Below are 12,683 nucleotides of genomic sequence, written 5' to 3'. Positions count from 1 at the left end.
TAAAGGGTAAAATCCCCAGCACAAAATCTGATCAAAACCATCAGAACACCCAAGCTCAGGGCTGGGGGCCTCTAAGCTGCAGGATTTGGGTCTCAGGTGTTCACACCCCAGAGAATTAATTCACTCCCAAAGGCAAAGGGGTCTCAGGACCAATCCCTGCCCCTCACCTGCAAATTTGGGAGGGCAGAGCTAAAACCAGCTGGCTGAGCACAGAGCGGGGGGAGAGAAAATCAGACCCTGGCAAGGGCAGAAACCATAGACAGCCAAGAAATAAGGGGAGAAAATGTTGCTCAGAAAAGCATGCAAGAGCCCCAAAGCCCCAGAACCCCTCGGGCTGTGAGGTGACACCGTCCTGACACTCACTTGGGATTCCCGACACGAGTTTCAGGGGTCGCAGCACTCGCACGGCTCGCAGGGTCCTCAGGTCAAAGTCAGTGCCTGCAGTCGCCAGAATCCTAATAAAAAACAGGGAGAGAGGGGGAAAACTGAGATTCAAATGGAAATTCCTCTTTCCAAAGGGTGGATTAGTGCCGTGTAAAACCAGCAAAAAGTCGGGATGCTTTAAACTTTATACCTGTGGTCACGTCGTAAATGGTGTGCACTGAAAGCCATCAGCTCACACCCTCCCCTCGGGGCTGCTGAGCCTTGCTCAGACTATCGAAAAATCCCCAATCTCTGCCTGCTTTATGCAACCATTGACACATCATCTGGTCACTAAAGAGCTGTAAGGATACAGGAAAACACTGCACCGTTTCCCAGGAGGAAACAGAGAGAGGGAACTAAACCTCTCAGCTACACCAGAAATCATCTGCCAGAGCTTCTCCCGGTAATAAATTCAGAAATCCCTCAAGTACTGGTGTCTGGTGTTTCCCCAATACCTGAAGCAGTTTCTAGTGGCACAGTTTACTCTCTGTGTGCAAAATCAGTCTTTGTTCAGAGCATCTTCTTTGAGGAGAATATTCAGAGAGCAGAGGCATGAGTCTGATGTGAAATACAGTGTATGAACCCTGATGTGAAATCCTGGTGGGAAATACAGCCCCCACACCAGAATGACTCTCCAAAAGGAGATGCCTCCACTGTTTGAGGGTGTAGCAAAGGAAGAAATATTGTCCACAAGCCACAGTGATGGAAACTCCTTAAGCAAAGGCTCTGTAAAGGACACACTGCCCCACCAGCAAAGCCACCTCCACTCAGTACTGCAGCACTTCCTATGATGCTTCACCAAAAATATTCTTAATTGAAGGCAGTACTCCCCTAAAGGTTGGACTTGATGATCTTGCAGGTCTTCTCCAACTTAAACAATTCTCTAACACAAGCCAACCGTGCAGGTAATTCAGAGCAAACCCTCCCACCAGCTCCCCACCTGCTGCACCATTTACAGCCACCAGGAGCAATTGCCTTTATTTTGCTGTCTCTGCCCCCAGGTTGTTCTGCCAAGGTGGAGGTGGGCGAGCATCCAGTCCACCAAGCAAGCCCCCAACCACCTGGTGTCAAATGCCACCCTCTGTACCCACCCCTGCTGAAGGTGCTGCCCAAGGACCCACCCTTGACCATCATCGGCCAACCCTTCCCTGAGAGTCACAGCAGCGACAGAGACTCACAAACCCGGCTGAAAAGAGGGATTGCAGCGCTGCCAGAGGCCATGGGAAGGGCTGGAAGGAGGTGCCAGGCTCAGGCAGTGAATCCCAAGGGATATTCAGCTCCCAGGCACAGCAAGTGCCCCGTGCTGGGGCACAGAGATGCTCAGAGCACCCCTAGGGTGCACCCAGGGTTTGTCTGCTCCAGCCCATGAGCTCTTTTTCCTGGTTTCAGGCTGCTGAACTTTCAGCACTGACCAGCTACCATTTGAAAAAAAAAATATACAAGAAAAAGCAGACTTTTTCAAAATAAGATGGATAATTCTGCTCTGTGCTACACAGGATGCTGCAAACTCAGAGGAGGGGGATGTGGCTGTGTGGGGAGATGAAATCCCTGTCCTTGACTTACTGACTGACTTAGCCCTGCTGCCAAACAGGGGCCAGGGAAGAGCAGGCTCAGCATTGCTGGGCGGAAAGGGCCAGACTCCCTCAGCAGGAGGTGCTGGAGATCAGGAAAAAAACACGCTGAGATGTTGGATGGCAAGAGGCAAAAGCCAGCCAGGACCTGAGGAGCTGAGTATCTATTCTATAGGACACCTGTTCCCACATTTTCACGACCTTAAAATTCCCATTACATCAGCCCCATGGATGCAGTTTGAGCATAAGCAACAGGAGATAATTTAAACTAAGAACCAGCCCATGCAGAGACTTCTAATTCCATCTTCTGCACCCATGCCAACGATTTCATTCCTCTTCTCCCTTCCCTCCATCCTCCCAGCTTAATTGCTCACCTGTAAACCCATGCAGTGTGGGAACAACACTGCAAGTCAAAAGACAATCTTCAACATCCCCCTCGGATGTTGCTCCTAACGGCACCATTGGTCTCCAGAGAGCCAAGATGGATTTGTGCTGCCACCAGAAAGCCCTAAAGAGTCATTAATTCCCACATCACTGGCACTGTCAGCCCTCAGCCACCCTACACAGGGCACCCCATAGCCCCCCATGCCCCAGGGCTGGAGAGCTGGCCCATGGACTGTGTCACATCACAGTCACATCACCCAAACCAGCCCCGACCACAGAGCTGAGCTGGCACTGCTCCCTCTGCACAGCACTCAGGCACTTGTGGAAGGTAAAACAGCCCTAGAGAAGGAAAAGAAAAACAGAGCTGTGTGCTAAACAAAGTCACTTCTGGTGGAGAAGTCACAGAATCCCAGAATGGTTTGGGTTGGAAGGGACCTTGAAGTCCATCTTGTTCCAGCTGTCAGTGCAGGAACGGGGCAGGGACACCTTCCACCAGCCCAGGGTGCTCCAAGCCCCATCCAACCTGGCCTTGGACACTTCCAGGGATGGGGCAGGCACAGCTTCTCTGGGCAACCTGTGCCAGGGCCTCCCCACCCTCACACCCAAAAATTCCTTCCCAATATCCCATCTAACCCTGCCCTCTGGCAGTTTGAAGCCATTCCCCTTGTCCTGTCCCTCCATCCCTTGTCCCCAGTCCCTCTCCAGCTCTCCTGGAGCCCCTTTAGGCCCTGGAAGGGCTCTCTGGAGCCTCCTGGCTTCTCTCCAGGTGAACCCCCCCAGCTCCCCCAGCCTGGCTCCAGAGCAGAGGGGCTCCAGCCCTTGGAGCATCTCTGTGGCCTCCTCTGGATTCACTCCAGCAGAAATGGGAGACTGAGGGGATGAGGAGGCAGCTCTGGATCTGAACATCCACATTTGAGCCTGGCAGGTAATGAGGGAGGTGCTGAGAAAGCCCGGGTGGGCATCCAGCGTGGTCCTGCTTGAGCTGACAGGGGAGGGAGGGCTGGATGCTGCAGCCTTGTCCCACTCTGTGCTCACCCCCTCAGCTCTGTGGCTCCAGACAGTCCATCCCAACAGTGGAACTGGGGCAGAGAAGGCCCTGAAACCTTTAAAAGTGTTGCAGTGTCAGCACCTACCCCAGCAGCCCTTGGGCTCTTACAAAGGACCCACCAGCAGCAGCTGGAGCACAACAAAGCAGCTCAGAAGCTGTGCCAGGACAGAGATGGTGCCTTTTCTCCCTCCAAAATCAAAGCTAATTTATTGCTGCTCACCAGTCCAGTCCCTTAAACTGCTCCCAGACATGCCTGGAAAAGTGTCCCAGTGAGGGAAAGACCTTAATTAACTTCATGGCATTTGCCAAAGTGCCACCTTTCTGCTTTGCTTTTTCCCCCCTGCTCCAGCTGAAAGCTGCCAGCAGCCACTGGGAGTTAGGTCAGAACAAGAGGGAAATTATCATTAAAAAAAAAAAAAAAAAAAAGAGAAATAGGGAGATCAAAGGAGCCAGCTGACAAGCACATCCCAACAATCCTGCTCAAACTTCCCTGGCAGAGCAGCCAAGAGCTGAGAACAAAGCAGAGGTGATGGGTGAGACGGTGCTGGGAGAGGAAATCAGCTGGAGAAGGTTAAAAAAAAAACGCTAAACCAGAAGATTTTCGGTGATAACCTCACAAAGAAGAAATGGCTTGATCTGCAGCCCTTTCTGCCTCTTAATGGCTTGTACAGAAACACTGGGATTTGATATGATGCCTTTGATACTTCCAGTCTAAGTGCAACAAAACCTCATTAAGTGAGTTCCTCCGTGTAATTTGCCTTTTTGATGAGCAGGGCGGCTCAACACCAAACCATTCCTGCTCGAGTGCTGCTGGGGAGGACCTGGCCACAATCCTGCCAGCCCTGGGTGCTCAGCTCCTCATTCCTCTTTCAGCATAACTTGGTTAAAATGTTGCTTTTTAAATTCATCACTTGGTTTAATGCTGTTTTCTCTGCCTCTCCCCCACTAACAAGCTCTGACTGACACCCCTTCCCAGGGACAGATGTGTGATAAATGCTTGATAACTTCGATTCCAGCAAAGCCTGGAATAAATTATAAAAGCAGCTGATTCCTTTGGGTCTAAAAGAAAGCAAAGAACGAAGGGTAAGTTCCTTTCCTGAGTGTTCTGGTAACATAAATAATTAGCACTCCATTCCTTTCAGGACCTGGGAGCTCAGGGTTGCTGTGCACTGGTTCAGCTGGCAGATAAACACCACGAAAAGAATCCTCTTATTGAAGCCCTGACCAAAGAAAATGCCTTGGAAATCCTTCAGCTTTAGCCCCAGAGCTCTCAGTGCAGAGGACTGGAGTGGGAAGAATCTAACCCTGCTCCCTCAGGATTATCCCCACCTTGCCCTCCACCTGCCCTGGTGGCCTTTCAGTGGATTTATTTCAGAGGGGCAGGTGACAGAGGTGCTTTGCATCACCCCCAAGGAGGGAAGAGGCAGAGGAACAGGCACACAGGAGATGCCTCCAAAAAACAGAGGATCAAAAAACACAGGGGTTTTGTGCATTTCACCCCTTAGAGAAGCAACACAGAGACCAGGCAGGCCACTCATCTGCAGGGGATGGAGCACATTGTCCTCCCAGTCTCCTGCCATCCCTGTCTATAAATCACCACCGGGGTGGGATGGGATGTGCAGGGGAGAACAGGAGCTGCTTCAGTGTGTGTGCTCCTGGTCAGATAACACACAGCTCCAGCAGAAAGCAGCACGATGAATCACTCAGAGCCATTAACACTTCCCAGGGGATCTCACCACTGGACAACACCGGTGCCAGGGCACTTCCTGCTACAGGAGGAATCACTGGCAAATAAATTGCAGGCATTTTTAATGTAACTTTGCTATTTTTTTATTAACTCTAGTCCTGGGAAGTAAGTGGAAATGGTGATTTTTATCAGAGGCCTTACCCCAGCCACCAGTTCCTAAGAACCAAGTCAATCCCTTCAGCAGGATTAGGAGAAAGACTAAATACTCTGCAGACAGCTTCCCTAAAAAAGGATAAAACCAGCAGCTGGCTTATGAAAAGAAACAGCAACTGTCACTTCCTACCCACAGATTCAACCCCACCTAACTCAGGCACTTTGGCAGCATCAGCCCCAAAATATCTGACAGAGAGAAAACTCCAGTAAATCACCCCCCCAATTCCCAGAGCCTGACTTGGAGCACAGGTTGGTTGACAAGACCCAGAGACCCCCAGGAAATGGAATCCAGTGGGGTAAACAAACAAAATAAATATCTTCCTGAATATTGGATGAGCAGTTTCAAGATATTTCCCCCATCCAAGGGTGTGCTGGCTGACGCCTCCGTGCCCGTTTGCCCACCTTCTCCTTCCCAATGTCTCCTCCACTGCCCAGAGGCTGGAGAAGGCACTGAAAAAATTGAAATATTAGGTCCTCCTGGCACTGATGTCTACTAGAACATCACCAACAAACAGGCAGCACCGTGGAGAAGATGCCCCAGTGTCTGGCAGCTTGTGTCACCAGGGCATCACTGCCCTTGTTCCCTCCCATACCCAGCAGGTAATGAGGGTTTGGCAGCAGACAAAGCCAACGACAGGACTCACAGGGAGAAACCACACCCTGGAAGCTGCAGGAGGCTGCAGGGAGGGTTGGCAGTGGGGTGAGGGGTGTGCTGAGAGCCCCCTCAGCTGCAGTGACACCAAAACGACACCAGTGCGGGTGCTTAGGGCACGGCTCGGTGCCACACCTGAGATGTGCTCTGGTTGGTTTCATCAACCCCCCGGGGCTTGGGGGCAGGACAGAGGGGACATCCAGCCCAGGGGTGTGTGGAGCAGCTGCTCTGCTCAGCTGGCTCACACTGGCACTGCAGTGACACTCCTGTCAGTGCCACAGCCCCAGATCCGCCAGCAAGCGGTGACTGGAGCGCTTGGAAAGATGCCCCTTTCCACTCAGTTTGATTTCATGGTGTCTGAGCTTTATCGTGACTACCAAAGGCACAGAGTGGTCACCAGGCCCGAGCTGATAAGTGGATCTGACGTGCTAATTGCACCGTTTAATTGATGGCATGGCCAGGTTCAGCTGCTGGCTCTGCCACTCCACCAGCTGTCCATGGTCCCTCCCACAAACAGGGATTTGTGATGGGATCTGCTTTTCCCCAGGAATCTTATTGAACTTTAATCACATCTATGATTTTCTTCCTTATTTCTAAGGATTCCTCTTGCAATTCATCCTTGATTATGAGCTTATACAGTGATTTCCATTACATTTTGTTACATTTCCCCCCTCTTTGAAAGATCTGAAAATCACTTCAACACTCTCATCACTCTCTGTGTCTCCTTTGGGTGAATAATACCAAGCCTAAGGATTGAGCAGAGCCCTGCATGTTGCATTTAAACCTGCTCCTAACCTTCAAAGCTCATCAACAGCTCAATGTACCAGATCCCAACCCTTTCCTTAACACCTGCTCAGGGCAACTCAGGCTGAGCTCTGTACTCAGATAAACATGCTGATTCCAAAACTGTTTCCATCAAAACAGCCTCACTGGGAGGAAGGAAAAACCTCTCTTTAGCTGTAACACGAAGGCAAAATAAAATACACCAAGAAAATGACTTAGAGGGAATCTCATCAATCCATATAAATATGCACTGGAAAATAATTAACAGGCCCTGGCACAGGTTGCCCAGAGAAGCTGTGGCTGCCCCATCCCTGGAATTGTTCAAGGCCAGGTTGGACAGGGCTTGGAGCAACCTGGGATAGTGGGAGGTGTCCCTGCCCATGGCAGGGGGTGGAACAAGATGATTTTAAGGTCCCTTCTAATCTCAACCCTTCTGTGATTCTATGAAATATCTCCAAGGGGTGTCAGAGGATGGTGCCAGACTCTTTTCAGTGGTGCCCAGTGACAGGACAAGGAGCAGTGGCCATAAACTAAAACACAAGAAGTTCCACCTCACCATGAGGAAGAACCTCCTTCCATGGAGGTGGCAGAGCCTGAGCAGCTGCCCAGGGAGGATGTGGAGTCTCCCTCTCTGGAGACATCCCAAACCCACCTGGACACATTCCTATGTCACCTGCTGTGGGTGACCCTGCCTTGGCAGGGGGGTTGGACTGGGTGATCTCCAGAGGTCCCTTCCAACCCTAAGAATTCTGTGATTCCTTGCTCTCACACCAAATGGGAGCATTTCTGTCCCCAGCATTACATTTGCCCAGACAGGAACACAAACTGCCTCCTCCTCTTTGCATGGCACAGTCCTGGGAGGAGACAACAGCAAAAGGAGAGCAGAGTCCCCTCCCCAAACCACCTGCAACCTACTTTTCTGCCTGTAATTCCTGAGCCAGGCTCCAGGGAGAAGACAGGGAGAGGAGCATCTGGAGACAAACACTCCCCTGCAACAACAAGACAGCAGCAGCCAAACAGTGTGTGACACTCAAACACACCAAATGAGGTTCTGCAGAGTGCAGGGAGCTGAGCCTTGGCTCCTGCCCAGGATGAAGGAAGATATTCTGATTATGAGGCAATTGCTCAAATAAGCCCTTGTTGCTGCTAAGCAGGAGAGACATGGACACAGCACACTGCAGAGTAGGAAAGGAGGCTCATTTGCAATCAGCACTGACAGCTGGCAGGAAAATGCACATGTCCAAAAAAAAAAAAACACATTCCAGGGAGCTCATGCTGGGAAAACTGAGCACAGAGGAGTTAAAGCCATCCTGCACTGCACTGTGGCTGCAAAGTAGGTCATACCTTGAGCCTCACTCCCTTAACATCACAAAGGAGAGATGCTGCTTTCTGCCCTCTCAAATGGGTGTCCTGGGATGTGGCTCCAGAGGATGCTGAGGGCAGGAGCTGGGAGCACAAAGCACTTTCCTGGAGATATCTGGTGTCACCCACCCCACCCCATGGTCAAGCTGTGGAGGGGTTTAGCTCAGCAACCAAGATTCTTGAAGAGGAGAGAGGAATTTCAGGGTCAGCAAAACACTTTGGGCGTTTTGGTTTTAGGGAGAGCAACGAACCATCCTTTGGGATTGTTTCATTTGTCAAGGTCTGAAATTAATTATTGCCAACTTTAAATACGTTCTCCTTTTCAGTGAAAGCAATTCATGTCGAGCCTGCAAAGAGTTTGGACTTGACTTAAAGCTGCCATTTCCCTGAAAACTACAAACTCCCAAACCCTGTGTGCATGAAAACCATCACCCAAAGCAACCACTACACTCCACTGCTGTGCCAGAAAACCTGGAGGGGCAGGACTCTGCTCTCTACAGGCTGGCACCACAAACCTGGGCAAGGGCCACGGGACAGCTGGTGGGGAGATGGGGGATGTATGTTCCTGCCAGGTGGGCTAGCAGGGCAGCAGGAGACAAGAGGTCTGAGTCACTGGAAGCACATCCCAAGCCTCCTTGCCTGCAGTACCCACCAAGGAGAGCCTCCTTGCCAGGCTGCCCCAGGAGCTGTGACAAAGTGTGTGTTATTTGGAAGCAGAACATCACCCTCTGCACTTGGCCAGGCCCCAGGAGTGGCTGTTCATGAGCTGAGCAGAAAATGCCATCACTATCACATTGCATTAGTGTTTGAAAAGCAGAACAAAGCAGTTCAGGACAAGAGCTCAGCCCTCCCACTGCGGGGCTGAACTGGGGCTGCTGGAGCTGCCAGGGGAGGGGTGGGGGGAAGGAGGAGGAAAAATACCTGGGAAGGAGGGAAAGGAGACCCATTCTTATCTTATAGGGCAGGGTCAGGGTGGATCTCAGGGAAAGGTTCTTCCCCCAGAGGGTGGTTGGCACTGAACAGGCTCCCCAGGGCAGTGGGCACAGCCCCAAGGCTGCCAGAGCTCCAGGAGGGTTTGAGCAACGCTCTGAGGGACAGGGTGGGATTGTTGGGGTGTCTGTGCAGGGCCAGGAGCTGGACTGGATGGACTTGTGGGTTGCTTCCAACTCAGAGTGTTCTGTGATACTCTCTCCTAGGCAGACTGTTCTGTCCCCACCAAGCCACCACCTGCACCACTCACTGGCTTCTGGAATCACACAATCACAGAATGTGCTGAGTTGGAGGGGACACACAGGCATCATCCAGTTCAACTCCTGGCCCTGCAGAGGCCCATCCCCAGCAGTCACCCAGAGGATCATCTAAACCCTCCTGCAGCTCTGGCAGCCTTGGGGCTGTGCCCACTGCCCTGGGGAGCCTGTTCAGTGCCAACCACCCTCTGGGGGAAGAACCTTTCCCTGAGATCCACCCTGAGCCTGCCCTGACACAGCCCCAGCCATTCCCTGGGGTGCTGTCCATGGTTCTGGAGTTCTGGGTGGGATGATTTTCCTCCCAGTCCATCCTCTCCATCCTGCCCCTGCATCACCAAACCCTGTAGGAGCCAGAGGTGGGCAGAGAACGAGCAAAGATAAACACGTAAAAAACCGACAGCCAAGAACATTCATAAAATAAACGGGAAAGGTAGAAAGTGGAGAGTGAGATAATTCATGATGCCACATTTGGTGTTCACTCCCCAGCACTCAGCCAGTGAAGCCTCACTGGCACAGCCAGAGGGATGAGAACTGGCCAAAATGGATCATCAGCACCACCCACACCTGGATGTACTTGTGCATTTGACCCACCCATGAACTCAACCAAGCCACCCCAGGCAGAGCTCTGCCACACTGACAAGAGTTCCCAGGCTTTTCTTCCTACAGTGCCACAAAATATTAACAAACAAGGGGTTCCTGCTGCCATCACCACCCCACTGCACCTCTGCTGCCTGCACTCAGGGTGTTCATCCTCCCAGCACAGGCCTGTGGGGACACGGGTGACACCCAAGGAGTGACACTCAGGTCGTGCTGCCTGGGTGCTGTGGAGGAACAGCCTCCAGATTGTACAACCCAGAACACCAGTGCAACATCAGGTGTGGTTTGTGGGTGTCCAGGAACCTACCAATCCTGTGGCACTTCCCTGCAGTGACCAGAGGGAGCAGCCACGGTCCCTCCATGCAGAAGACCCTCCTTCCTCTGCCCACTCCATTAGCTGGGATGTTCTGCCAGGGAGAAGCATCCTCATGCCTGGGACTCTCTGATTTCATGGTTTGGGCACTGTGCTCGTGCCTTCCAGTGTAAGTTCCTCACCAGCAGAGCATTTAACTCACACAGCTCCTTAAGCTGTGGATGAAAATCAACCCCGAGCTCCAGAGGGGCCGGGGCAGAAACAGGAGGTTTGTTATTCCCCAAGTGTTTGTTGAGTGGCTCCAACTGCTTCTCAGGGCCAAGCAACTCCATCCTTACTCCCTGAGGAGCTCCCTCACCCACACACCCCACTCCATGTCTTCCCAGGCAGGAGCTGGAACCAAGCGAGACGATGATGGAGTTGAGTCCAACCAGACAGGAAAATTGCAACCCCATGGCCATTTCTGACCACGTCCCTGCAGGAAATTTCTCTGCAGCCCAATTTCTGGAGAAAGGCAAAGCCTGGGGGTGCCATCAGGTGCCTCTGCAAACAGGCACAGAGCTCTGTGTGCTCCCTTTGGAGGTTGGGAGTTGGTTCCTGGATGTGCCTCAGACCCTCCTATCAAGGTCAGGGGGCTCTGGGGGAGGTTTTGCCTGGGAATGCTCTGAGCAAGCAGAGGTTTGTGTGACCCTCTCACACCTCCTGTCCAAACCTGCTGCCCCAAAGGACCCAAATCCCAACATTTTCCCACCTGCAGCAGGTGCCCCTTGCTCAGAGGTGCGTTATTGCCACTGTCCACACGAACAGGCAGCCCCAAAATCAACAAGGATGGACTAAAAATCATATTAAAAAAATAATATAAGGACTATTTGCATTATGATCTCTCTGTTTTTGTAGGCAGCTGGGATCAGACTTTCAAGCTTTAGTCTACAAGCCACAAAAAATACACTTTTAAAAGAAGCTGAAACTCTCCTCTGCTCACCAGGGTTAATATAAGGCATCAGATGTCATAATAGGACTTGCATTATAATGCTTTTTTTTAAATACACACCTCATTGTCCTTAAAAAGATATAATTATTCCTCTTGCTTAGTTGTTTTGAGGTTTTTTTTTGGCCAGAACTATCACACCAAACGTGCAATGTTGTTCTAAGGAAAACACAGTTTGCCAAGACATCTAAAATATTGTGTATTCCCTCCATCTGCTTCTGCTAAATAAACCCGGGGCCTTATCTAATATAATGAGGAGATGTTGGCAATAATTGCACAGCCATCTGCACCGTGCTTTAAACCTGTTGCAAGCCGGGCTGTGGACATGAAAAAGTCAGAATTTATTCCTTCACTGTTGAAAACAGAAAATGTAACTTCCCCCCCTTCCTGGTTTTCTTTTTTTAGGGTGATTTAGCCCCTCTGCTTGGTGCTTTGGGAACAGTATTTTATGGATGTGACAAATAAATCCCCTTTTTTCCCCCTGTTTTCTACAGATGAAGCCCAAGTTGTGCAGTCCCAGGTGGGTTCTGCCTCCAGGAGCTGTGGCCACACAACACCTTCCAGCCCTGACTGCAGCCCACCACAAACCCTGCTGAGGATGAACATCCCAAGGGAGACTTCCCAGAACATTTAATGTGCAGTGAAAAAGCCTCTTCTTGCTGCTCTCAGCTTCTGGAACCACGACATGGGAGCCACCAGCACCCAGATAAGCTGGGCAGTTCCCAGAGCTACAGAATTCCCCGAGCTGGGAGGGACCCACGGGGATCAAGTCCAACTTCTGTCCCTGCACGACCCCACCACGTGCCTGAGAGTGTTGTCCAGACCTCCCCTGAGTTCCTCACCTCATCATCCCCCCTCAAACTGAGCCCATTCCAACCCAGCAGCTCAAAAAAAAATGTTTATTTTTGAGGTTTTTAACCCTTGTTCCTGCCCTGTCTGAGGGGAGCTGGAGTTTGATGATCCTCGTGGGTCCTTCTCAACTCAGGTAATCTGTGACTCTGATTCTGTGGAAAGCTGGGGAAAGAGGGATCCAGCTGCAGCTCACAGGAGCACAGGCTGCCAGATGTGCAGCAGGAGGAGGAGGTTGCACCAAATTTCCCCCCTGCAGGACATGCCAAAGTGCCTGAGAGGCAGCAGCAGCTCTGCTGCTTCACAAGGAGCTCACAAGTCCTTGGATAAACAGAACTGGAGAAACAGCAACTGGCTGCCAGTGAAATCTGCTGAACTTTGTTCACCCAGGTGCAGGTGGGGCCAGAATCAGGACATGCAGAGAACACAGCCCAGCTCCTGGGTGCTCCCAGGATCTGCAAGGATCACACCACCCCAGCAACACGTGCCCATTATCATCTCTCTCTGGGCACTGCTCTGCCAGTCGTGCTTTTTTCCTCCTCCACTCTATTCTTGCCCCACATCCC

The 12,683-nt window shown here is 51.5% G+C and overlaps 1 protein-coding gene across 13 annotated transcripts in view; it reads right to left on the bottom strand.

Annotated features, from left to right (window-relative positions):
• The window catches only part of CACNA1B (calcium voltage-gated channel subunit alpha1 B), a 283,230-nt gene that overhangs the window by 181,860 nt on the left and 88,687 nt on the right, over positions 1-12,683 (bottom strand). For all 13 annotated transcript variants that reach the window (XM_050319737.1, XM_050319741.1, XM_050319736.1 and 10 more), the window contains exon 4: positions 364-455. In XM_050319737.1, the coding sequence (XP_050175694.1) occupies positions 364-455 (92 nt within the window). The remainder of the gene's footprint in view (positions 1-363; positions 456-12,683) is intronic.

The sequence above is a fragment of the Myiozetetes cayanensis genome, unplaced genomic scaffold (assembly GCF_022539395.1).
Source record: "Myiozetetes cayanensis isolate MyiCay16 unplaced genomic scaffold, myiCay2020 scf23, whole genome shotgun sequence".
NCBI classification, from domain to species: Eukaryota; Metazoa; Chordata; class Aves; order Passeriformes; family Tyrannidae; genus Myiozetetes; species Myiozetetes cayanensis.
The sequence above is the reverse complement of the archived record's forward strand: the minus strand, read 5'-3'. Positions and strand labels throughout refer to the sequence as shown.